The 27,859-nt window shown below is 36.6% G+C and overlaps 1 protein-coding gene across 3 annotated transcripts in view; it reads left to right on the top strand.

Moving 5' to 3' along the window:
* The window catches only part of JAKMIP2 (janus kinase and microtubule interacting protein 2), a gene marked incomplete at both ends in the record, with an annotated part of 40,438 nt that extends 12,915 nt beyond the window's left edge, over nucleotides 1-27,523 (top strand). The window contains 18 exons of one of the 3 annotated variants that reach the window (XM_083355377.1): nucleotides 4,782-4,991; nucleotides 6,009-6,107; nucleotides 7,193-7,339; nucleotides 8,438-8,578; nucleotides 10,608-10,664; nucleotides 11,988-12,107; nucleotides 14,420-14,548; nucleotides 15,013-15,096; nucleotides 15,995-16,057; nucleotides 17,510-17,608; nucleotides 18,692-18,790; nucleotides 19,432-19,485; nucleotides 20,524-20,589; nucleotides 21,841-21,909; nucleotides 22,488-22,565; nucleotides 23,460-23,663; nucleotides 24,063-24,128; nucleotides 27,359-27,523. In XM_083355377.1, coding sequence (XP_083211503.1) covers nucleotides 4,782-4,991; nucleotides 6,009-6,107; nucleotides 7,193-7,339; nucleotides 8,438-8,578; nucleotides 10,608-10,664; nucleotides 11,988-12,107; nucleotides 14,420-14,548; nucleotides 15,013-15,096; nucleotides 15,995-16,057; nucleotides 17,510-17,608; nucleotides 18,692-18,790; nucleotides 19,432-19,485; nucleotides 20,524-20,589; nucleotides 21,841-21,909; nucleotides 22,488-22,565; nucleotides 23,460-23,663; nucleotides 24,063-24,128; nucleotides 27,359-27,439 — 1,866 coding nt within the window. Of the gene's footprint in view, nucleotides 1-4,781; nucleotides 4,992-6,008; nucleotides 6,108-7,192; nucleotides 7,340-8,437; nucleotides 8,579-10,607; nucleotides 10,665-11,987; nucleotides 12,108-14,419; nucleotides 14,549-15,012; nucleotides 15,097-15,994; nucleotides 16,058-17,509; nucleotides 17,609-18,691; nucleotides 18,791-19,431; nucleotides 19,486-20,523; nucleotides 20,590-21,840; nucleotides 21,910-22,487; nucleotides 22,566-23,459; nucleotides 23,664-24,062; nucleotides 24,129-25,609; nucleotides 25,661-27,358 lie in introns of those variants that run through there. The other 2 variants (XM_083355379.1, XM_083355378.1) reach the window with 2 other exon arrangements.
* Between the last annotated feature and the right edge of the window lie 336 nt (nucleotides 27,524-27,859).

Genomic DNA, 27,859 nt, shown 5'->3' with positions numbered 1-27,859 from the left:
ATGGAGTACTAGAAGATGGGAAGTTAGATTTAAATGAATTATCTGCTTGGATATTCATTGCTAATTTAAAGGATTTTCTTCTTTTCTTCTTTATTTAGTATTTTATTTCAATGTATACTTCATGCTTAGACTTGCAAGACAAGAAGGATTTGGCTACAACCAAAGCCCTTCTTGTTCAGAATAATCCATAAACCGTAGAACTGTAGTGACTGGTCTTTTCAACATCTTTATTGAAACATCAGTATGAAATGCCAAAGTCAGCCCCAACTTCTGTAACTGAGAGCAGGGATGTAGATCTGGATTCAGCCCACTTAGCCATAAGTTTCCAGAGAAAGATGTGCAAATGCTGGAATGTGCATTGCAATATCATAACAATTATGCAACAAAAGGGTGGAGCTTGGGTCATACCATCACAATATGCATTTCATCGTGTCAGTAACATCTTGGGTAGCTAGAGATGCCTGTGTTCCACCGCACCGCATCTGAGTTAAAATTAGCCAAGAATAGAAACCTCTATACTCTTTCATGTATACTCTTTTATGCTGTATACTTGTTCATGCTTGTTGGGTCAAAGCACATTTTACCAAATTAAAAATATTATAAATCAGGCCTTGATTCAAATATGTTGCTTTATTTTAGTAAAGCGGCTATTAAGGTTTTGAGTGCAAAATTCTATGTAGAAACTGCTGCAGCCTTTTATTTGATCTGGTGTTTGTTTTTTCTTCTCAGCAAATGAAAATAATTTTCCTCCCCAGAATGTTCTGCCAAATAGCGATAAATCAATGGATCTTTGAATCACCATGCAGTTTCTCTGACTGTCAAAGCTGGCCCTATCATTAGGCAAGATGAAGCCACTGCAATGATCAGTAGCCCAGGATGGCCCTAATCCATTCTCCCACTGGCCCACAAACAGCTTTAAGGCTAGATGTCAAGGCAAATGGTTAGCCTGGCCAGTCACCTTGTAGGCAGCATGATGAAGAGATGCTTAGAGCAAAGGTTAATGCAAGGAACTCAGAATGGACCACTCTGTGCACCTTCCTATAGCAGCATCTGTGGTGCATGTATTGTCTAAAGAATAAATCCTTTTATCACTCTCATTAGCAATAGGATGTACAGGAGGGAATGAAAATTGACAGCTTGAGGCAGAAACTGCCATGGAAGTGACAGAGATATAGTGATACTGGGATGCTTCTGCTGTTTAAGGTAGCCAGTTATACAGTATGTTGTTGTTGTTGTTAGTTGCAAAGTCATGTCCGACCCATCGCGACCCCATGGACAACATTCCTCCAGGCCTTCCTGTCCTCTACCATCTTCTGGAGTCCATTTAGGCTCATGCCTACTGCTTCAGTGACTCCATCCAGCCACCTCATTCTCTGTCGTCCCCTTCTTCTCTTGCCCTCAACCTTTCCCAGCATTAGGCTCTTCTCCAGTGAGTCCTTCCTTCTCATTAGGTGGCCAAAGTATTTGAGTTACAACTTCAGGATCTGGCCTTCTAAAGAACAGTCAGGGTTGATCACCTCTAGGACTGACCGGTTTGATCACCTTGCAGTCCAAGGGACTCACAGGAGTCTTTACCAGCACCATAGTTCAAAGGCTTCAATACTTTGGCGCTCAGCCTTTCTTATGATCCAACTTTCACAGCCATACATTACAACTGGGAAGACCATAGCCTTGACTATACGCACCTTTGTTGGCAGGGTGATGTCTCTGCTTTTTACTGTGCTGTCTAGATTTGCCATGGCTTTCCTCCTCAGGAGCAAGCGTCTTTTAATTTCTTGGCTGCAGTCCGCGTCTGCGGTGATCTTGGAGCCCAGGAAAATAAAATCTGTCACTACCTCCATTTCTTCCCCATCTATTTGCCAGGAATTGAGAGGGCCGGATGCCATGATCTTGGTTTTCTTAATGTTTAGTTACAACCCAACTTTTGCACTCTCCTTCTTCAATTGTAACAAGAGGCTCTTTAGTTCCTCTTCACTTTCTGCCATTAGAGTGGTATCATCTGCATATCTTAGGTTGTTGATATTGCTCCCGGCAATTTTAATTCCAACTTTTGATTCATCTAGCCCTGCCTTTCTCATAATGTATATAAGTTAAACAGGCAGGGCGACAGTATATAGCCTTGCCGGACTCCTTTCCCAATTTTGAACCAATCAGTGGTTCCGTGTCCAGTTCTCACTGTTGCTTCTTGGCCCACATATAGGTTTCTCAAGAGGCAAATAAGATGGTCTGGTACTCCCATCTCTTTAAGAACTTGCCACAATTTGTTGTGATCCACACAATCAAAGGCTTTAGCATAGTCAATGAAGAAGAAGTAGATGTTTTTCTGGAACTCCCTAGCTTTCTCCATGATCCAGCATATGTTGGCAATTTGATCTCTAGTTTCTCTGCCTGTTCGAAATCCTGCCTGTACTTCTGGTAGTTCTCGATCCACATACTGATGGAGTCTAGCTTGTAGGACTTTAAGCATAAATTTACTAGCATGAGAAATGAGTGCAATGGTGCAATAGTTTGAACATTCTTTGGCACTGCCTTTCTTTGGAACTGGAATGTAAACTGACCTTTTCTAATCCTGTGGCCACTGTTGAGTTTTCCAAATTTGCTGGCAAATTTGAATAGGTTGCTCAGCTTTCCTAAGGCCCATTTCACTTCACATTCTAGGATGTCTGGCTCGAGGTCAATGACCACCTGAGTGTAGCACTTTTACTGCATCGTCTTTTAAGATTTTGAATAGCTCAGCTGGAATGCTGTCACCTCCACTAGCTTTGTTGTTGCTCAGCTTTCCTAAGGCCCATTTCACTTCATATTCTAGGATGTCTGGCTCGAGGTCAATGACCACCTCATCGTGGTTATCAGGGATGTTTAAGCTCATTCTTGTATAGTTCTTCTGTGTAGTTTTGCCACCTCTTCTTAATCTCTTCTGCCTCTGTTCGTCCCTGCCATTTTGGTCCTTTATCAAAAATGGGCACATTTTTGCATGAAACGTTCCCTTCATCTCTCCAATTTTCTTGAAGAGATCTCTGGTCCTCCCTATTCAATTGTTTTCTTCTATTTCTTTGCACTGTTCATTTAAGAAGGCATTCTTATCTCTTCTAGCTATTCTCTGGAATTCTGCATTCAATTGGGTGTATCTTTCTTTTTCTCCCTTGCCTTTCACTTCCCTCCTGTCCTCAGCTATTTGCAAAGCTTCCTCAAAACATTTCTTTATCTTTGGGATGGTTTTAGTTGCTACTTCTTGTACAATGTTACGAACCTCTGTCCATAGTTCTTCAGGCACTCTGTCTATCAGATATAATTCCTTAAATCTATTTGTCACCTCTACTGTATATTTGTCAGGGATATGATTTCGTTCATACCTGAGTGGCCTAGCGCTTTCTTCTGAGGGATTCTTGCCCACAGTAGTATACCTGATGGGTATCTGAATTAAATTCACCCACTCCTGTCCATTTTAGTTCGCTGATTCCTAAGATGTCGAATGGGCCAAAGTATTTGAGTTTCAACTGTCCATGGGGTTTTCATGGCAAAGATACTGGAGTGGGTTGCCATTTCCTTCTCCAGTGGATCACATTTTGTCAGAACTCTCTGCTATGACCTGTCCGTCTTGGGTGGCCCTGCATGGCATAGGTCATAGCTTCATTGAATTACTCAAGCCCCTTCGCCACAACAAGGCAGTAATCCATGAAGGGGGGTATACAGTATACAATACCTAATTTCAAGGTGGTACTACTCTGCATTGAATGTGCCTGCACCATTAGCAGGAAATAATAAAAATGATAGAAGATTTTGATTGTTAGATCTTTTGAAAAATTTGAGAGGTCCAGTTAACAAGATTTATATACTGTATTACTATTGGTGAATCAGAATAGCTTCCATTCAATGAAGCAGAGCAAGATTAGTCTATTTGCTTAATGGCAGTTTCAAGTTTTATTCCTTCCGTATTTTCCAAACTCTGCTTTCTGTGTTATAATTTATGAAAAATTCAATACAGAGCTCCCATTCTTGATAAATATCACCATGATTTCCATAATATCTGACTGCATTCTTAACTAGAAGAATTTGGCTTCTGCTAGCCAACAGTGTTTACTTATGTCACAAAGTCAATAATGGTTTTGGCTTTACCAAAAATGAAAAACAAACCAGTTTCATAGAGCTGAGGATATCAAAGCTAGAACTGTCATGAGGTCTGCCCTCATTTTTCTTGAAAACTGAATGACAACCCATAGATAAGACTTTCATTAGGGTTTATCTATAGTGGAACAGAGGTTTTTTTCTCATATTTCATTCAAGATTCAGGGTCAAACCAGAATATTTGCAGAATGATGTGAACTGATCAGGCTGTTTCTCAAACCCGAGATAGAATGCATTTAGTGAATTGGGTGATTTTTGCACCAAGCTACCTGTAGAAGTTCCAGGGTTTACATTTTCCACTGGTTTCTAATGTAAGGACAATTAAAAAAATCTCATTAAGAAATATCAAAGTGCAGATATGCTTGTTTATTCGTATTCTTCTGTGCCATTATTTGAGCCATGGAATATTACATTGAAACAAATTACGTATTGACAAAATACGTATCTATGTAAAAAAAATCGTGTTCAATCTTAAATAGGTATATTCTTATATGCACTGAACTATTTTATGCTGTTGTAGTTTTAGAGAAGAAATTGCTATAACAAATGCTGTAACAAAGGAACTCTGAAATTCCATTAATTGGAAAATGTACTCAAATACATGGATTCATGATTGTACTTATGCCATATCACTGTTCTCATGTATCTTCATTCAGATGGATGAGATCAAAGCAAAAGACAGAACTATCTTTTCTTTGGAGAAAGAGCTGGAGACCCTGACAGGATATGTTCAGAAGCTTCAGCTACAGAAAGAAGCATTGGATGAGCAACTGTTTTTGGTTAAAGAGGCTGAATGCAACATGAGCAGTCCCAAAAGAGAGATCCCAGGCAGAGCTGGAGATGGCTCGGAACACTGCAGCAGTCCTGTAAGAAGCATGTTCTATTTCATCACTCTGGGATTTTGATTTGGTCCACTTAGCCCACTTATTGCATCATTGCCCTGCTTTCTAGGAGTGGCATCTGCTCATGAACTATACAATACTCCCTCTTGTGGTCATTTGAAGGCTGAATTTCCGTTCTGATTTAACCGTGTGGTTAATTCAAAATGAGAGATGATGATAATGATGATGGAGGAGAAGAAGAAGAATAGATAAATGACTGGCATTTATGCAGAGCCTTTAAAACACTCCAAACATTCTATATTCATTAACTCAACAAAGTTTATAAAAGAGCTTATAAAAGCAGGCTGTTAGTGTTCCCTTGTTGAAGATCAAATTATACACTGAGAGTGTGACACAGAAGCTTACTAAAGCCACTTACTGACTTAGAAAAATACACACACATTCTTGTTTACATAAGATAAAATGTTATATGTTTAGCGAGGATGCACAATATGTGGTTCTCTAGACACTGCTGAATTGCGATTGTCAGTATCTGTTACTGATGGAAGAGAATATTTGTATCTCAGGGTTGAACTGTGGGATCCTTGGTGCTCTCTGAGCTTGGTTGTTTTCTTACGCTGATGATGTTACCTAGTGTGGTAAAGAAATCTCTGCAAGAAAACAACCAAACTTAGAGAGCACCAAGAACCCCACAATATTTGTTACTATTGGCTATGTGTGAACAATATAATTCCATCTTCACGAATGAAGATAAATATACATGTCCCAAGATAATGTTGCAGGATCCAATCTGGATCAGTCTCCACAACCAGAGGCTTAGTCTTCCAAGCCTCTCATTGTGATGAGAAGAAACTTACCCAAGGATGAGCTCCACCATGAACCCAAAGGCTCAGAAAACTAAACCTCTGGACCTGGTGACTGACACAGATTGGATCCTGCAATTTCATCTTCATTGCAATTCACACTTTCTGCCAAGGATCTCAGCACTTGCCTATAAATAACACTTGTGTCAAATTATTTTTCTTTGACAAACATTTGTAGGATCTACGTAGAAATCAGAAGAGAATGGCAGAACTCAATGCTACTATTCGAAAACTTGAGGACAGGAACACTCTGCTTGTGGATGAACGTAATGAATTGGTATGGCCACTTAGCAGTTTCTGAACATTTTATTTAATCTAAAATATCTGGGATAGCAATGAACGAAATCATAAAAGATAAATAGTACTGCAGAAGCAATTCGGCTTTGTGCATACTTGTTTTTCTTCTGTTCAATCATGTCTGATTCTCTGGATACATCTCTGCAATTTTCTTGGCAAGGTTTTTCAGAAGTGGTTTGGACTGAGGAAAGTGGCTGGTTCCAGGTCACCCAGCTGGTTTTGTTGAGACTAAAACTCATGGTCTCCTGTGGGATCATCTCAGTGGAAAGCGATAGAAGCTCTCCAGCTAGGAGAAGGACAACTGATGTTAACTATCTGAATTGAGTTAGACTGAGAATGGTTTATCTAAATTTACACAGTAAATTTCCATGGCCGTAGGCAGACATGAACCTGGGTTAACCACTATAAGTTCATCATTTTACAGATCTGACCACTATCTTCCATAATTCATGCTTTGTAACACTGCATATTGTGTGAACCCAGGTAATTCTGATTTGTTTAATAAATAATAGTTCGTTCAACATGTAAAATTTAATTTAATGATAAATAAAATCAGTCCCTGACTGATAGCCCTTCTTCTTGGTTTCACATGATAAATTTTCCAGCACTGTCTATTATACATATTTTAGTACCAAGATATAACCACAGCAATTGAATAGCAACCATTCTTTCTCTTCTTAGAAGAATGATCAGAAAAAAGGCATGATATGGTCTCTCATTCAATGTTATGAGCAATAGTGGGATTGCATTCTTACGTATTGTATTTTTAACTCTGATCAAACATGTTTCGTAGATTCAAATGACATTATTATCATCATCATGATTATCATTATCATTATTATTATTATTGTGTGTTACTAATTTAACAACTGAAGTGATTCACTTAACAAGTGTGATGAGAAAAGTCATAAAATGGGATAAAATTCACTTAACAAATTTCTCACTTAGCAACATGAATTTTGGGCTCCATTGTCACTGTAAGTTGAGGACTGCCTGTATATGTGTTAGTGGGTGTATGTACTATAGATGTAGAATCTAGTTAATTAATTAGCATTTTGTTTGCAGTTAAAACGTGTTCGAGAAGCCGAAAAACAATGCAAACCTCTTCTGGAAAGGAATAAGTGCCTCTCTAAAAGAAATGATGAACTCATGCAGTCGCTGCAGCGCATGGAGGAAAAACTTAAAGCAATCACTAAGGAAAATTTAGAGATGGTTTGTACCAAGAGTTCAAGTTTATTCTGTTTTTTATTCATTAGTTTGTTTTCAGTTCTTGGAATATAACTATTAAAGAAAATGCCATGATCTAGTCCTATTTTGATGATAGACTTTTTTGGTCTCATAATAGAGTATGCAGAGCTGAAAGGACTAAAGTATTAATAACTAACATCTAGTCAATGTTATCCTGACTTTTTATGTTCAAAAAAATTGTGACAAATTAAAAAACAGAACGTATCATGCCCAATAAATTTAGGGTAAAATATTTTTTCCTTGGGTTGGTGTTTTGTTTTGTTTTGCTTTGTTTTGTTTAAAAAAGACATATTTTTCTTTATTTTATAACTGGAGCCTATTTCCTCAAAATGACATAAAATTATGGCAACAACTTCGATCAGATTTGGAGATTCAGACTGGGGGGCACAAAAAATATTTTTAATCCTGGGATTGTTGGTGCTCCCTTCAGTTTAGCAAAATGAACATGAGTTAGAAGGAACTGCATTGATGCTCAATTCAAAATTGAACTTCTATCTTCAAAATAATAATTGTTCCGTGATTCATTTTCACCATTCCCTTAATTTTCCAGGGTTAACATTAAAAAAGCTATTTTCTTGGAACCACTGAATTTTCTAGGAATTCAAGTGTCTAACCCCCAGATCACAATACGTTGTTTTTTTCCATTCCTGTTTTTTCATGTTTTGAAAGCCATTTGTATGTAGGAATCAAACAGATGCAATAAATAATGGCCCAGATGATTTTTCTAGAGAGACAGTCCATTATATACCAAGCATTTGTATTTAAAAAGTCTCACTGAGTTCAGTTTTGTCTATTGGTTATAAATACCCAACATCCATAATTGAATGTTCCACTGAATGTTTTCCCACAAAGAGAAGTGTATCATCCCTTCTCTCAAGGCAGCAGTAATTTAAAAACATGCCATGGGGAAAATAATCAGCTTTACATCTATAATTCAATGTTTAAGACAGGTGGAAAATAAAATGTGAGACATAATGCAATATGATGATCCAATCAAGTAAAAAAAATTTAAAAACATCGGAAAAGTAAAATGGCTTTCCTGTTTTATTTTTTGTTATACAGAAAGAAAAAATGGTGTCACATCCTCCTCTGAAGAAATTAAAATCGCTCAATGACCTAGATCAAGCAAATGAAGAACAAGAAACCGAATTTTTGAAGCTCCAGGTTATAGAACAACAAAACATAATTGATGAGCTGACAAGAGTAAGTTGTGGTCCATAATAAACTAAGAATCAGGAAACAGATCTTGTAAGGTTATATAATTTAAAAGAATTGTTATTATGAATAATACACTTTAATATAGCATTTTCTAAACTAGGTGCTCTGTAGACGTGTTGGATTCTACAAAATGCAATTAATGTGAAATAGAGTCCAGAGTAGACATGACTGAGCTTGCAAGATTAGATGAATAGAATAAATTGAAATCTGGTAAACTGCAAACCAAAGTCAAGAAGTCAACATCACCTCTATTTCCAAGAATGAAAATAGAGGGCCCCACATACTGTATGTCTCAAGCATTCTCAGGAAATAATATGGAAGATGGCAATCAGAGATTCCTACAATTACAAGGTAATTATATAGACCACTCCATGCCTACTGAATAAATTCAGGTTAAAGCATAATTAGGGATATTTATCTAGCTTCCACATGAACCTATTGAATGAAAGGGACCTCATCCTCATTCTAAATAACTAATTCATCTCAAAGTGCTTTTATTAGCAATATTGTTTAAAAACAAGAACTTGAACCAAATATCCTTTTGTTATTTAAACCCATTATTTCATGTTCTCTACTTGAAGTAAGGGAGGGAGGGAGAGTCCTTTGTAAAATTCTTTTCTGACTTCCCATCCCTTTTCAAATGGATAACATTGTAATCCTTACCTTTAAAATTATCTTTGTCTTGTCTGCCTCCTATTTTTCCATTGTCTTTCATTGATCCCCATTCATCTAAAGATATCATCCATAAACCAAAGGGGTGAACAGAAATTGGAAATAGGCAGACACTGCATGAAGATCTACAAATTAATTTCTGAGTGGATTTGCACTAAGTTGGCAAAAGTTCCTGCTTCCAGCATTAATAGTGACATTCAAAAAGTCACTTTTTATCAACTGAAATGAAGAATGGCTCAGAGAAAAGCAGGGGTATGTTTGCAGATGAAAGAACAATGAGTTTTGATCAGTTATTAAAACAAATACTTGTGCTGTGATATATTCAGAAATCATTAACTGAAGCTGTATAAATCACTATTTTTCATTTGATGGATTTGTGGTCTCTGGAAAAATACAGAATAGATCCTAGGAATGTGAATTTGACCCATTCTTCTCTAGAATTATTCCATACTTATTCTATAAGTAAGATTTCCAAAGAAATTCCCTGTAGCTACATCTCTTATTCTTTCAGATCACCTCTCAAAAGCCATTTTAAAGGCCTTTGAATAACTTCATGTTGCTTATTGCCATATTATAGCTAATAGAAAGAATGGGTTAGTGGAATTATTACAACTCCTCCTCATCTAATTTGCCTCTATTTGTGTGCTGTTCAGTTCCAAAAATTCTCATGGAACTGGCACTTCGAATGAATAAGTGAATCAATCAGTCAAATCAGTGAATGGTTCACTCTCATATGCCCATTGAATATCTTCACAATCACATGATGTATTAATGTTTCTTTATAATGCCTTGGTAAGACCACACTTGGAATAATGCATCATTTTGGTCATCACAATATAAAAAAGATATTAAAACTCTAGAAAAAGTGCAAAGAAGAACAACAAAGATGAGGAAACTGGAGGATAAAACATGAAGAATGGTTGCAGGAACTGGTTATGACTATGTAATGAAAAGAAGAACTAAGGGTGATATGATAGTAGTGTTCCAAAGCTAAGGGGCTGCCACAAAGAAGAGAGGGTCAACCTATTCTCCAAAGCACCTAAAGGCAAGACAAGAAGCAATGGATGGGAAATTATCAAGGAGACAGCCAACCTAGAACTAAGGAGAAATTACCTAAAGTTAGAACAATTAATCAGTGGAACAACTTGCCTCCAGAAGTTGTGAATGCTCCAACTCAGGAAGTTTTTAAGAAGAGATTGGACAACAATTTGTCTGAAATGGTATAGGGTTTCCTGCCTGAGCAAGGTGTTGGACCAGAAGACCTCCGAGGTGCCTTCCAACTCTGTTAGTCTGTTATCTTTGACCCCTGAGCTGTAACAGTTGCTTGTTGTTTTTTATCTAGGATAGAGAGAAACTCATTCGACGGAGGAAGCATAAAAGAAGTTCAAAGCCAATTAAGGTAAATGAAGTTTACAGATTATTTTGAATCCCACTAATATATTAAATTACACTTCATTTTCAATTCATGAAATTACTCTATTCCACGCCCATATCTCAATAAATTCAGAAGGAAGAGAATTACGCCTCGTAGAAACCATATATCAAAGACAAAACATTATTTGCTCAAGTGAAAGTAAATCCAGCGGTGCTTACTAGTGATGGGGGCAGAAAAACAAAACAAAAAGACTATCATGTATGCAACTCATTGCCAAGCACAGCAAATATCTTGCTAATATCTGAAGTTATGCAAGCTGCAAAACTGATTGTAGACCATAGTCCTACCGTATGTTTTCCACTTCTGTGATGTCTTATCTTTTATATGGGAACAAAAACATAGTAGTATAAGTGTGATTTAAATTCTCATTCATCAGGCTTTTTCATGACTCACTTTGGCAAGTTTTAAGTGCTGAAACCATTAGTACTTTGCTATCCAACTTGCTGATTAACCAATTCTGTCAGCTTTGTGCATGACTCATTTTCTTCTTTGATGTTGCTAATTAACTTAGTCAGTCTGAATACACTAAAGCTATTTTTAAATCATTGAATTGTAATAGTGGGCTCCAAAAGATAGCAGCTATTTTCACACCATTGTTTGTAAAATCTATAGTAATTGATGGTGCATAACCAGTGGTGGGATTCAAAATATGTAAACAAGTGTGGATGCTGCTTCCGGAAGTCCGCTCTGGGCCTGGGCAAGAAAAAATTAGCTACCCGTTCTGCCGAACTGGTGCGAACTGGCTGAATCCCACCACTGTACATAACCAAACAAGCAAGCTTAATGAGGAAGCAAATGATCTTGAAAAAAATGCTTCCTTGTTTATTTGCATCTCAGTTTCCTTCGGGTTCCTTAGGTCAGTTGTTAGACTGCAACCTACCCAGAGCAAAGTCTATCTTATTGTACTCCGTAAAGGCCTTTTATGCATGGCCTTTGAAGTTGTTTCTGCATTGTGACCACCGCAGTTGGAAATGAGGAGTAGAAGAACAAACTGTCCAAGAGTGATAGATCTGTTTCTTTTCTGCAGTCATCAGCAGAGCCATTTGGCTAGTTTCCTGCCTTCAAATTCTGGGTTTTCATAAGAAAGTAGGGTTTCAAAAATCCAGATAACTATTACACAACCACAACGAATGGCAGGTCCCTGTATTTCTTTGCTGCCGTCTGGTTGTCACCCAGATGAAGCATCTCCAACAACTACCTGACCGAGTACACATGATGGAATTTTGCCTGTGCTAGACTAGGAAGCTAGACAGGTGGCAGAGTTAGAATGATTGGCTTCTTTTGCAGAGGCATGTTCTGGATACCGTTTATGGGGGTGATGATGACTCCATGGACTCTGAAACATCATCCATGGCTTCATTCAGGACAGACAGAACACCAGCAACACCAGATGAAGATCTAGATGAAGTAAGATTTTCTTCCCTATTTTTATAAATTTTGAATAATTAGCAAATGTATACATCTCTTTCAATTTCCCATTGTTACCTGTTGGATTTTTTTTATCTAGCATCCTCCAAAATCTCCATTTGAACCTCCTCCATATTCCTCTTTCACTTTTTTCTCAAGATTTCCTCAGTTTCTGGACAGAATTCAATCCAAAAAGTAGAAATTACATTTAAAGTATAAATTCCAATTTCTTCCAATTTGTCGCATCAAAATGGACAACTGGATGTTTGTTCCATCGAAGTGGAATTTATTCCGCTTTAATCCCTCAGTCAAAAAACACTTTTCTCTTGAGCAAAATTCTAATAGGAATTTCTTTATACACCTGCATATGCTATAAAACTTGATCCCTTGTTTTCTTCCTAACAAAGTGCACCAAAACATACCTCGGAACATTTCTTATTGTCTCAAATGTTGTACTTATTCCATATGTTTTGTCAATGTTTGCCTCTGTATTATCCTCAAAACCAGCCAAAAAATATCACCAGTTTTAATAACCTTTCCTCTAATATCTTCACCAGAATCATTCTGAATTGCTCCAAATCTCAAACAAAATTCCTTCACTATCTCAGTTGCACAGATTATCTAGTTCTCTTTCCAACTCTCTGTTTTAACAGAGTCTTATTCTTGAAAATCTCCACTTTGTCATTGATTTGTTTTATATCTCCAGGCATTTGTTTTACAGAGCTTCCATCTTCTCAACTTCTTCTTTCATACCCTCTTCCATCTTTACAAATCTTTCATCCATTCTTTTTTCTAAAGCTGTCCGTTTACTATCAGGTGAAGCAGACCTTGTGTAATCCCACTGTCTGCAGGTTGTTCTAGCGGCCCAGGTTTCCCCCCCCCCCGGAGCTGCCAAGCCACAAAGATTGGGGACCGCTGCTCTAGTAATCCTCCCCTCCATTTTTGCCACTTTTGTGGTGGTTACCATTATGAATAATAATAATAATAATAATAATAATAATAATAATAATAATAATAATAATAATAATAATGAAGTTGGAAGGGACCTTGGAGGTCATCTAGTCCAACCCCCTGCTCGGGCAGGAAACCCTATACCATTTCAGACAAATGGCTGTCCAGTCTCTTCTTAAAAACTTCCAGTGTTGGAGCATTCACCACTTCTGGAGGCAGGTTGTTCCACTGATTATAATCCAAACATGAAAGTGTCTCAAATAAGGGAAAGAGAAAAGACAAGATGCCCCCTTTTGTTTTGTTTTTTTCTATTTTGTCTTTCTGTGCCTTTAATACTTTCATCTCAAGTGGTACTCCATAGTTTAGTCAGCATCCCATTCTGACTCATATTACTTTTCCTTTGTTTTATAAAATCCACCAACTGTCAGCCCTATTTAATAGTACTCAAAAAACATTTCCACAAGGGTCTAGTTTGTTTGTCAATTTAATTCCAATTAATTCAAAAGCCTTTTACTAAATCAATATTTCAAAATAATTATCCTTTAGATATAAACTTATACTCATTCCTTCCTAAGTTTTTTGCCACTAGTTTTTAAATCTTTAAAACTTTTTTTTTCCTTTGTAATTCAGAAAGAATGACTCACTGTGGATCATTTTTTATCCTGCCACTCAGAAAATCTCTCTTTAGCTGCAAATTAATTACATCTGAAAGTGTTTAAGAAATTAGGCTTGGGAACCTTATGTCCATATAGGCTGCCTTGTGGCTCTGAGCTTAACTGAAACCCCACAGCTCCCAGCCACTCAATTCATAAGCCAATCACAAAAACCTCTGCTCCTTCTAGTTCATGGTGGATCCTCACTGTAAGCTCTCTGTAAATATTTTCATAACCTGTGTATTCCAGAATACAATATTTTGGGGTTTTTTCATATGATACATTCCAATCTTATTGTGATACAATTCATTCTTACATATCCCATATTTTTACAATCTCAGCAGTTACAGATGCTGAGCTCGAAACTGAGCTTGTCAGTTGGTAAAGCTGAGCGCCTGGGTTCAAGACCTGAGTGCTACACAATGGGGTGATCTCCTATTACTTGCCCCAGCTTCCTGCCAATCTCGCACTTCAAAAGCCTGCAAATGCAAGTAGACGAATAGGTACCACTTCAGGGAGAAAGTAACAGCAGTCCATGCGCCAGTCACTATGATCACGGAAGTGTCTTCAGACAACACTGGCTCGCTCAGCTAAGAAACAGAGATGAGCACTTCCCCCTAGAGTCGGACATGACTGGACAGGGTAAAACTTTGCCTTTACCTTCACGATACCACACTTAATACTTATCTGAAACTTTCTCTTTTTCAGAGCTTAGCAGCTGAAGAATCGGAGTTGAGATTTAGACAATTAACAAAGGAATATCAGGCCCTGCAGAGAGCTTATGCATTACTGCAAGAGCAAACTGGGGGAATAATAGATGCAGAAAGAGAAGCCAAGGTTGGTATTTGCCAAGGTCAACAGAGGTGTTATCCAAATACATTCCCTAAATGTGTGTATGTATCTATTTATTCTCTTATTCATTCATTCATTCATTCATTCATTCATTCATTTCTAATTCATTCATGCAACATACAGCAAAATTACAAAAATTTCCATGCAATCAGATAACAATAACACAGACCAATCATTTTGAAGTAATCAAGACTAAGACATGCTAAGAACTTTGTATCTGTCACAGACAAAATGTTATTTAAAAACATAGAGTAGAGTGGAACAAGGTCTGAAACTCATATTATTGGGAGAGCTACAAAGGGACTGTTTCATTAGCACAAAGTAGCAATATGGCTGCTTGTCAAAGAAAAAGAGTGGGCTATAAATACTTGAAAGATAATTTGAAATTCAGGAAGTTTGATGAAATCTAAAAACATTGTTAATGAAGCTGTATCTTTTCTTTTTAACAGGCACAGGAGCAACTCCAAGCTGAAGTCCAGAGATATAGAGCAAAAATAGAAGATCTTGAAAAAACATTGGCCCAGAAAGGACAGGTAGACATAAAATACATAATATGTTTTTTTTCTCAATTACTTTCCAAGTGACTCACACCTGACCCATCACAAGACCCACCACAAGACCCTCACTTGAGACACCCACACCTGACCCATCACAACATCCTGATCTGATGAGACCCTCACCTGACGTGACATCATCATCACACCATCACAAGACCTCATGGGCGCTCCATCCCTGGATATTTTTAAGAAGAGACTAGACAGTCACTTGTCTGAAATGGTATATGTTCTCCTGCTCAAGCAGGGGGCTAGACTAGAAGCCCTCTAAGATCCCTTCCAGCTCTATTCTATTCAGCTAAGACCTACTGACCACATGAAGCCTTACAAACAGAAGAACACTGAACACTGACATCCCCCATACTCCACTGAAGATGTGACCTAGCCTACTAATGAAATGTTCAGAAACCAACCCACAAGCTCAGAGAACAAACCTTCCCCCTCATGCTCCAAATTATTAGAATTAGTTTGTTATCTAGGAAAGATACATTTTGCATATATGAATCAAGCATCTGAAAGGATGCTTGCAAACAGCGGGAAATAAATATATAAAAGTATCTTGCTATGTGAGCATATACTGTTCATGTCCTTGTACGAATTGCAGCTACTTTGATGCTTCCAATAATAGCCAGTAACAATTGTTTCCATTAATTTAGGAAACTTATTGAATTATTTTAGCTTTTTATTTTCATTGTGACTGAAGTTGTGACTGAATCATGGTTACCAACATGATTCAACGGATTGGAACCATACTTCAGTCATTTTGTGGATTTAATTTTATTCCTGGGTAACTTAAATCTATTTAATTTAACAAAACCAATTAACAAAGCCATATATAAACATTTCTTTATATCTTATTCTTTTTTTAAAAAAATAGGACTCACATTGGGTAGAAGATAAGCAACTTTTTATTAAGAGGAATCAAGAGCTTTTGGATAAGGTATGTTTACATTTGAATGAATGGAAAAGTGTTGCCAGTCTTTTTGTGTTGTTGGGCACATTTGGAATTCTGAGAACACCTTGTGGGTATCCTCCAAAAATAGCATTTAGGAATAGCACTTAGACTTATATACCACTTCATAGGGCTTTACAGCCCTCTCTAAGAGGTTTATAAGAGTCAGTATATTGCTCCCAACAATCTGGGTCCACATTTTACTGACCTCGGAAGGATGGAAGGCTGAAGCAACCTTGAGCTGGTCAGGATCAAACTCCAGACTGTGGGCAGAGTTAGTCTGCAATACTGCATTCTAACCACTGCACCATCAGGGTTCCTATAAAGTGACTACAAAGGGATGTTTGCCTCCTACATTTCCTGGAATCGTTTCTGCTCTATAGCTTACTTTGTCTTCTTTCTGGAAGGTGGCCCAAACAAAGCACTGGGCTACACTGACCCACAATTTTTGAATAATAGTTCTAAGACTGGGACCCAGAGAGAAGTTGAAATTATTGTGCTTAAAACAAATGCTTTGGTTTCCAACATGCCAACTTTCCTTTTCTTTTAATTGAAATAATTTGGAAGGAGGGGGGCAAGAATTCTGCTAGGCACTGAGAAGGATAATGCTTGGCAGTTTGTACTGACAGATATGATAGTGTGGATTTAGAGTGGTGTTTAAAACTGAAATTTCTGTATATTACTTTGTCCCAGAATCAATTCAACATTCTGACTTCATAATAAGAATCCACTAATCCCATTGTAATTTCACTAAATGATGATTTTCACACACACTGGGTTGGATTAGATTTAGTCATTTTTAGATTAAGCTATTAAAACCTGTTAGTCATGGCTAACTTCTCCCATTTATTTTTGAAGGTCTGTTCTAGGCAATAGTCCATTAATTACAAAATTAGAGACTTGAAGAAATAATGAAATTCTAAATAATAATTCAAATTTTTATTGCACCATCAGACCATATGATTAAAAATATCTTGTGGTAGTATTTTTTTTCATATATTTTTGCACAAGGGTACTTCAGACTGCTCATTTTTCTCAAATGCTAATCTTGATAATATAAGTATATGTATAACCATATAAAATTTAAAAATGATGGTGCAGAAACATCAAAAATTACCTTCAAAATTATCCTTTGAAACTTTACTGTCTTAACCAGAAAGAATTTTCCCAAAGTTCTAAATCAGCAAATATGAATCCTTTTGTTATTTGCCAAGTTGCTTCTGAGGTATTCTTCCCATTCTTAAAGAGAATTAGTATGACTTTTGTAGACTTTATGCCTCCCACAAGAAAAGCTGATAATAAAATTAAAATAAATGAATAGCTTACTTTCTTGGTGATTGAGACTTGTAGGAGGGAGCCAAAACAGCAGTGGTCATAAATGTCTAAACAAGTATGTCTTGGAATCATTTCCACAATTTATATATTTAGATCTTTTTCTAGATAGAAAAATTGGAAATAGAGAACAATCGACTGCAACAGGAGCTACAGGATGCCAGAGATCAGAATGAACTCTTGGAATTTCGAAATCTAGAACTTGAAGTAAGAACTTGCTAATTTTACACTGGGGGACCAGGAAACATTTTAAAGGAGCAAACTTAAATGTTTACATACGTGTGTGTGTGTGTGTGTGTGTTTGTGTGTGTTTGTGTGTGTGTGTGTAGACATACATACACACACATACATACACACACATTCATATATTAGTCATATTCAGAAAACTGAAATTGGCTTGCATAATCTTTATCCTTTTGGCTGGAGGAATTTAGAGTGTGTCATTGGTGCTTGGGTCTCAAAACAGCTGCAATGAAATCTAATGGGGTAAGCCAGTGTGATATAGTGCTTAAGATATTGAATTAGAGACTAGGAACACTCTAGTTCAATTCAACCCTAGGCATGGGTGATTTTGAGACAGTCCCAGTCTTTCAATCCAAACTAATGTGGATGATTATTTAGTGATAAAAGGAGTGCTATTAGGCTACCTTAAGTTCTCGGAGTCAGGGAGTGCAGATGGGATACAGATTTAACAAATTATGCATGCCCATTCAGAAAATAGTTACGTATATAGAGCAGAACATGGGGAAAATAATTTCCAAGTTGAGAAATAAACAGCTCCACCTTGGAATCAAAACTATTGCAAATGTTCTGCTATGGGACAACGGGAAGAGAAAAAGATTGGTCACACATAGGCAAACAAACGTATCTTCCATTCTAAATTTAAAGAAAGACAACCCAACCAAGGGGGCATGCCAACACTTAAAGCAACATGGAATGAAAGCCCCTAGTTTATCCTAAGCTCAAAGTAAAACCTCAGAAAAATAGGGATACAGGATGTTTTGTTCTGAGAAAAAAAAAATTCGTAAAACAACTCAGAAACCTGAAAGGTTCTGAGAACTGCTACAGTGAGAATAGGGATGGCCAATCTCAGAACACCATTCTTATCAGAAGTAAGTGTAACTATAAAGTAAGCAACTTGTTTGAAACCCTAAGTATGGCAGAAATTTTAACCAAAAGAATACTCCTTCCGAATCAACTAGATTCTGCTCCAAAAGCAAAATACTTTTTAGGGGGGGAAAACAAACAAACAAACAGTATTTAATGTTTCACCTTATCTTTTGTTTCAAGGAAAGAGAAAGAAGATCTCCACCTTTTAATCTACAAATCCATCCATTCTCTGATGGTGTAAGTGCTCTACAAATCTACTGTATGAAAGAAGGTGTCAAGGTATGTTAACATAAGGTCACTAAATATAATTATGATTTTAGCAGCTTAAGAACTTATACCTGCTGATATTGTAATCTAGGTAAATCTATAAAAGATAGGACTGTTGGTGTCTTTCTTAGAAGATAGAAGTACTGTATGTAATATTCCTCGAAGAAAAAGTGTCAATGGAGAATACAGAGCCATGCCAGAATTCTAATTAACTTTCTATGTTAGGATGGCATTGTCTACTCTCAATTGCAGGAAAACATTTGATACCATTCAGAAAGAAAAATTTGAATATCAACAAATATATAGTGTAGACTGAACATTAGATGATATGAATAAGTTAGCTGTTTTTGTAGAAGTTGCAAAGAAATGTTTAAGAATCAGTCTAGATATTTTTCTTCCTTCTCAATATTAGATTGTCTACAGACTGTGCATGCCACACAAATAATTACTTCTTCATTTCTTTTCCTTTGCTATTACCCCATGTAGATAGCTGTACATTAAAGTCTTCTTCACTCCTTTCCACAATGCTTTGGGATCTTTTCTGCTGCTTCACTTAGGAAATACTAAGTCATTTGTAAATCATCAAGTCCATATCATAAAATAGATATTGCTTAAGAAAATCTTTGGTTCTTTTCTGAATTTCTCTCTTATAGGATGTTAGCATTCCAGACCTTATAAAGCAGTTAGACATCTTGGGTGACAATGGGGTAAGTGATATGGGTAGCTAACAAGTTCTTATTGTGTGTAGCACCATCTGGAAAATGTGTAGTAAGATCAATCAAAATAAATGAATTTCGTTCATTATTCCCCCCTCATTATTTCCTATTTTTATAAATAAAGAGCTCATCATGTTTGAATTATCTCTTAATGGGCTACTCAGATAGTATTCCATAGTATTTGTGAAACTTTAAAATAAAAAAAATGAAGATCTCAGGGTAATAATAGACTGGCCCAATCTGCTATTTACACATATAACCAGAAGACACCAAGTTGAGAAAGACTAAACTTAATCCCTATGAATGCTGTTCTATTTTTTTCTAGAAGATAACATATAAAGATGAGACCTTATTTAAGAAGTCAAATTACTTGGGATGTTACTTTTTAGATTACTTCTTTCCTGAAGCTCAAACTTTTTATGGTTGATTATCATTTTAAATATTCCAAACTTCATGGTAAAATACATATGCAAACACTACCCCCACAGCTTTCCATTCATTTGGATGAAAAAAAATATGTTTCTTGATATATGAAAAGCTGTTTCTTCAATTTAAGCAGTGCCTTCAAGGTACATATTTATATTTTAACAATAAAAATCAACAGCTTTGGGTTGCAAGGGCTGCAGGAGTAACTCTGAAACCATAACACAGAGTTTTGACTTGATTTTTCTCTCTTTAGGCTTTTCATTTTCTGCAATTAATTTTTAGGAGTGTTACATCTGTTAAAAACTTAATGGACCGATTCTGTGGCTTAACTTCATGCAAAAAAGCAGCTGAAAATGTCAGTGATCTACCACTGAATTTTGAGTCTTTAATATTTCAGAGAGTCAAATATGAAATTTGGGAATTGCTCATAGGTTGGGAATTTCTGTCTAAGTAAATGTGGAAGACTAGGACTTTTGCAGGGTATCAAAATCCCTGCATCAAGAAGAGATACATCAGAATAAAACTTTCTGATATTGACCAGATGTCTGCTTGAAAAACTATTGCTGCTTTCTTAATTTTATTTTCTGCCACTTGAATTTTCAGAATTTGAGAAATGAAGAGCAAGTGGCTATAATTCAAGCCAGTACTGTACTATCTCTGGCAGAAAAGGTATTTTAAAATTTTGTATATCGTGTATATTATTTGTTGTTGTTAGTTGCGAAGTCATGTCCGACCCATCACAACCCCATGGACAACTTCCATGGGGTTTTCATGGCAAGGATACTGGAGTGGGTTGCCATTTCCTTCTCCAGTGGATCACGTTTTGTCAGAACTCTCTGCTATGACCTGTCCATCTTGGATGGCCCTGCACGGCATAGCTCATAGCTTCATTGAATTACGCAAGCCCCTTCGCCATGACAAGGCAGTAATCCATGAAGGGGGTATATTATTTAATATCAATCAAAAGGTTAACATATGGTACAGAATTACGAAGAGAAGAGAAAAATGCAGTTAATGGGAAAATATGCAATCTGTATGTGTGGTGTGAACAAATAAGAATGAAATGTTATCCAAAGTACATCCAAAGTACCTTGGCTTTTATTATTTAAGTTGGACTCCCACTAAGGCAACCATTTTAATTTGCTTTATTTAACTTTTTTCAATTGTCCAAGTCACAGCTTGCTTTAGCCAGTTGGCTCCAGTCCATATTCATGAAATCAGTATTTAATTATATAGATACATGTCTAGATATAAGCACTCTTTGTCTAGATAAGCATTATTATAGAATAATAACAGAGTAAGTAATGATATACTTTAGGTATGCCAGCTAGCTGACTTTGTCTTTTAAGTACATAAATTATGAAAAATAGCATAGTATGATGCATGTTGTAGTAATGTACACTAACTAGGTCAATCTGTACTTTAAACAGAGGACAGATGTCTCTAAGTCTGCATACGTTTAAATAATAACACAAACTGGTCAGCATTCAGTAGTATAGCAGCACAAAACAAAATAAATATTTTGTAAAGACAAAAACAGCCACAAAAATGAATAAATGCATACAGTTAGCCTAAGACTTGCCAAGACTTTGCTTAGAAAATATTTTCAGGTCTGAGACCTAAAAGGTAGTAACCATACACCTCTGATCATGTACAGGACATTCCTCAACTGTAACTAGCCACCATAGATCTGGAGATATGTTTCAATTCCAGGTCAGAGGAAGTAGCCAGGTTTCATTTCTCACTCCTCTTCTCCTTGACGATCAACGGAGAGCAAGTGGCTATAAGCAACTTCAGTCAAAATTCTACTCTCTTGAGTTTACAGTTGATGAAACAGAAAGACAGCACTTTGCGTAATATTATAGTCCTGAAAGTGGGACTGGGACTGGGACTTAATAACACCTTTTTTCCCCCTCCTAGTGGATACAGCAGATTGAGGGGGCTGAAGCAGCTCTGCACCAAAAGATGATGGAACTGGAAAGTGACATGGTAGGAAAGAAAAACTTTTGGGAGCGGGGGCAAGGGCAGTTTTTACTTTATCCTATGTTTATTGTTAGTTGTTGCCTGGAGTTTGCTTTGATTTTGTCTGAGTATTATTATAGGTAATCCTTGAGTTACAACTATTTGTTTAGTGACCATTTGGAGTTACAATGGCACTGAAATAAGTGTCCTATATGACTGTTTTTTACACTTACAAGCATTGCAGCATCCCCATGGTCATGTGATCCAAATTCGGGCCCTTGGCAACTGGCATGTATTTATGACAGTTGAACGGTCCCCCAGGTCATGGGATCACCAACTGTAACCTTCCCTTCCAACAAGCGGAGTCAGTGGGGGAAGCCAGATTCACTTAATGATTACATGATTCATTTAACCACTGCAGTGATTCACTTAAAAATTGTGGCAAAAATGGTCGTAAAATTGGGCAAAGCCCACTTAATAACTGCCTTACTTAGCAACGGAAATTTGGGCTTGGTTGATGTCATACGTCAAGAACTATCCGTATATATTTTCTTATTTCAATAATAATAAAGGTAGTATTTTTTTTAAACTGTCATTCAATGTAGGAGCAGTTCTGTAAAATAAAAGGTTATCTGGAGGAAGAACTGGACTACAGGAAACAAGCTCTTGATCAAGCCTATATGGTAATTTGAAAGCCAAGGATGGAAACAAAAGTACATTTCAGAATGCAAGTTTGTTGCACTCCAGCGGTAAATGCATAGGCTTGTAGTATGTTCTCATGTGAGTTTCGTTAAAATAAACTCCAAAATGATGTGATTTTTTTTTAAAATGAGAAAGAGCATGGTGAAGAGGCTCACCTCACTCTCAGGAGGCTGAGAGTTCAGTACTAGGCAGCATCAGATGTTTCTCTATCAGGGCACAAAGAGAAAATATGTGCTGCCAACTCCATGTAGGTTTCAGGAAGGGCATCCAGCTAGTAAACGCTCAGCTGTATCCAGTCACTTGGCCCCACCTCGACAGAAGGTATTATATAGTGTGTGTGTGTGTGTGTGTGTGTGTGTGTGTGTGTGTGTGTGAGAGAGAGAGAGAGAGAGAGAGAGAGAGAGAGAGAGAGAGAGAGAGAGAACTTTCTATGAGATAATGTGTCAGTCTACTTTTTGTCCTCCTTACATAATTGAGAGCACCAGTGTATATCTGAATTTCCACTCCTAAAGGCATAGCACATTGCATGTTAACTTCAACAGGGTGAAGCACTGTCCACACAGAGCTTTTTTTACCATTGGAGTGCATGGAAAAACCCAATGGTATATCCTGAAAAGGAGGGAAGATAGGTAGTGGGAGTAAAAAAGTTTATTTTCAGATGTCATATGGAGCTATTAGTAATCATCAGATTTATTTTTATTTTATTTTATTTTGAGGCGTTGAATGTAGTATGCTGCATTTGAGAAGAATACATAGCATAGTTATTATCTATTAATTCTAGTTGTTTCTATTGATTTAAAATATGTACAGAGACAAACAGATAGTTTTGACCAGATTGTATCCCCTTCCATATTTTTTGTTATGCTATTGCTTAGAGAATCCAGGAGCTTGAGGCTACCCTTTACAATGCTTTGCAACAAGAAACAGTGATAAAGTTTGGAGAGCTGCTGAGTGAAAAACAGCAGGAAGAACTTCGAACTGCTGTGGAGAAATTGAGAAGGCAAATGCTGAGAAAAAGCAGAGAATATGACTGTCAGATACTTCAAGAGAGAATGGAATTGCTTCAACAGGCACATCAGGTGAGGTTCGATGTACAGAAAAACATTAAGGAGGTCCAGTTTATGGGTTCCATTGTATTTATTATTGAGATAAAATGTGAGGGAAATGGTTAAATAATTATGAAAGATTGTGGCTCATATTAGCGAGCAATAAACGTGTAAATACAAATTTTAATTAAATTAAAATTGTTAGTTTTTAATCAGGCTACATTCCCTCCATGTTAAAGTGAAGTCCTTTCACTTCATTATGAAGCCAAGTTTGTCCCTCAGCTGGGAGAAGGCTAAAACTGAGGCAGTTAGACACTTATTTTTCATAGGTGTGAATTTTAGTTTTAAATGAATTTTCTTCAGCCAGACTTCATAAGACACGAGGGTTTTCATTTATTTGATTATTTATGGATATATTCAATTTGTTTCTAGAGGATCCGAGATTTAGAAGATAAAACAGACATCCAGAAGAGGCAGATAAAGGATTTGGAAGAAAAGGTTGGTTGTTTTACATATTAAAAGAAAATCAATACTTTTAAGAATTTCCTATTTTATAACTCTAGGACAGGGGTATGCAACCTTGGCTCTTTTATGACTTGTGGACTACAACTCCCAGAATTCCTGAGCCAGCTGGCTCAGGAATTCTGGGAGTTGAAGTCCACAAGTCATAAAAGAGCCAAGGTTGCCTACCCCTGCTCTAGGAGCTCCAACTAGTTATTTTAGCATAGCCATTTCTCAGTCAGCTGTCCTTGAATCAGACTTTTGCTATTCAGTTCCAGTAATTCCCAGCAATTTCCAGTTTTCATGGCCTTGCTAGCTGTGGATTATAAGACTATGAAATAACTGGAAGGTATCTGGTTGGAAAATGTTATACTACTATAGTACTATGAATAAATTCTGGGGATTTTGATTTTCTTCTTAGGTATTCTAATCCAGGAGGGTTTTGTAGGTACTTTTCTGGATGGATGGATGGATGGATGGATGGATGGATGGATGGATGGATGGATTTCATTCTATTAGAACAAAGCAAAACTTTCCCTTCACCAATACTCTACCACCATTTTCAGAGATGTCATGGGGACCTTTTGATGATCTTTGGAAGAACAGAACCAAGGCGAATTATGTGCTCCACTAACCATAAAAGGGTTTTCAATCTCTCTCTGACTGTCATTTTTCTTCAAATGATATCAGAATCTAATCATTCTCCTCTTTCAGATTCCCTTTAAAATCACACTATAATAATAAAGAAATAACAGAAATCAGATTTTACCCATTATTTTACTGCTATATCAGTTTGAAAGTGGTAAGAATAATCAGCTTAAAAATAGTTATTATTATAGTGTAGTGGTACTATATTCTTTTTTCAATCTGCCCTTTTATTTAATAGACTGTTTTTGCAGAATCAGTCAATAAATACAGAGGATTTTAGCTAACTAATATTTTATCTTAGTTTAAAATACAAATTAAAATACTGGCATGGTTCATTTATATCATGATGGATATTGTTTCAAGGAGAAGACTAAACACTGTGATTAAAAATAAAAAGCTGGAGTCATAAGACAAAAGCTTACTCATGATGACATCCTTTTGCTAGGTTGTCTTGTTAAACAAGTTTGATTGCAAAAACGTAAATAATTCACCCTAAATTACTAATGTAATCAAAAAGGGAGTTTCAATGAAATTTAGGAAATAGAAATTTAAGGACAAGAATATCTTGTGGGGTTGTGTCCTTCCAATGAAGTGACTTGGAACTCCTCTATGCGGAAAACAGCCACCTGTGGATCAGATGATATCACTAAAACCTAAGCTATTAATATTGGATTGACACTAAGGAGATTAGCTAGTAGGATAAAGCCTTAAATTTTAGTCCTGTATCATTTCTTAGACCAGATCTATTGGATTTTATTCATTTCAAATCATATGCCACATCTATGATAATAAAAAAGGATCTGACCTCTTAAAACTATTTTTTCTTGCAGTTTCTATTTCTGTTCTTGTTCTTCTCTCTTGCCTTTATTCTTTGGCCTTGATGTCAATGTGCCTCTTGAAAGGTAAGGCTGATTCTTTCTTTCTTTTTTGATACCAAACTATTCTTTTCCAATTCAGTTCCAAAGTAGCTTAAGTTGCTATGTGAATATCTGAACTCACAAATGGAATGTTTTCTTTCCCAATGAAATTGTCTGTATGAATATGTGTATATTTGGTGTATGGTGTGTATATGTGCATATATTATTATTTTTCCTCACACAAGTTAGATTTTCAAACACAAAACTGTAATTTGTAGTAATCAATTTATTACCATACCATAGTATATTTAATGATTTCCTATTGTTATAGAATAAAAGCATGAGCGCAGTGTATTTCAACATGATAAAAAGTTACATATGCTGAAAACAATAAATCCCAGAGAAGAGTTCAGATCTTGGTGCATAGCAAATTTTCAGTAAGTGGAGAAATAAGTAAAGGTACAAGGCAAGATGTCTACATTCTCTCCTGTTATTATCGTTCCTGTAGAAATATTGGCAAAAAAAGTTCCAAGATGACAAATAACAGGTCTCAAATATGCCAACATAAGTTCAAATATTATGTAGATGATATAGTATTAGCTATCACAGAATCACAATGGGCAAAAAGATCATTAATTGAAACAATCTAATGTCAATCAAATCAATGTCCAGATAACATTGCTAGAAATCATAAATGAAAAGAAGCTGATGAGCTTATTTCTGATGTGTGTAGTTCCAATGGGTCTGGATGGCTAGTGTGGCAGAAAAATGTTGAGCCATATAGGATTTTTAGCAGATCAAACATCTTTCATTTCATCTAAACTGATTAGCCTGTGCCTTGGTAAGACCACACTTGGAATATTATATCTAGTTTTGGTCACCCTAGTATAACAAACATGTTGAGACTATAGAATGAATGCAGAGAAGAGCAACAAAGATGATTATGGGACTGGACGCAAAAACATGAAAAACGGTTGCTGGAATTGGGTATGTAGTTTAATGAAGAGAAGGACTAGGGGTGACATGATAGCCGTGTTCCAATATCTCAGGGGCTGCCACAAAGAAGAGGGAGTCAAGCTATTCTCCAAAGCACCTGAAGGCAGGAGAAGAAGCAATGGGTGGAAACTAATCAAGAACAGAACCCACCTAGAAATAGGGAGAAAATTCCTGACCGTGATAACAATAAGTGAAACGACTTCCCTTCAGAAGTTTTGGATACTCCATTCCTGGAGGTTTTTAAGAAGAGATTGGACATCCATTTTCTGAAATGGTGTAGGGTCTCCTGCTTGAGCAGGGGGTTGGAGTAGAAGATCTCCAAGATCTCTTCCAATTCTGTTATTCTGTTATCTATGCAGGTATGTCTAAAATGTTAAAATATTGATGTATTATACATTTGGATCCAGGGTAATATAATAGTTGACATAGCGACGTGGACTAGAGAGCCATGTGCAGGACTACACTTGATCACAGAGCTTAGTGAGTGACTTTTGTAGCTCTGCAACCCTATATTATGGAAAGAATAAATTGGGTAGCAGCTCCAGGATATGTATCCTTGAGCTTTCAAAAGCAAAGGTTGTATAAATGCAATAATCAATTTTTAAAGAATAAATGAGAACTTATTTTAATCCAATATAAGGTACACTAGAGTTCATGGAACTTGCAGGGTAATTAAATTTCACTAATGCAGATTCCTTCAACAATGCTTTTTTTTTCATTTTCCAGACTGATCAACAACACAGAAAAGTCCTGAGAGGGCAGATGCTTCCAAACCCACAAAAAGAACACTGTTTACAACTACTTTAAAACAAAGTAACATTCTGCAATCAAGACCACGCCCACCATGCAGTTTAAAGCCATTATTCAAGATTTGTTACTTGACAGTTCCTGTCTAAAGCTACAATATCAGCTGCACTTAAAGGAATTCTGTGAGGAAAAAGAGAATATCCCAGCAGCATACATCACTAGGATTATTTCTTTAAAAAAAATCAGCAAGAAGCCACATTCAGCAGATTGAGTAAACGTATGTCTGGCAAGGAACCAAAGTGACTACAGACTATCAATCCCTGCTGTGCAGGGGTATTATTTTAAACATAAAACATCAACTTCCCATGAAAGTCTTCAATAATTGAGGGGACAAAGTATTTAGAGTTCTAAGAGGACCATTACAACAATATCCATTTGAAAAAAAAATTGGCTTTCTTAATACAGGGACACTTTTTTTCT

The sequence above is a fragment of the Vipera ursinii genome, assembly GCF_947247035.1.
Source record: "Vipera ursinii genome assembly, chromosome: 2".
Taxonomy (NCBI): domain Eukaryota; kingdom Metazoa; phylum Chordata; class Lepidosauria; order Squamata; family Viperidae; genus Vipera; species Vipera ursinii.
Note: the sequence above shows the minus strand (reverse complement) of the source record. Positions and strands in the feature narration are given on the sequence as shown.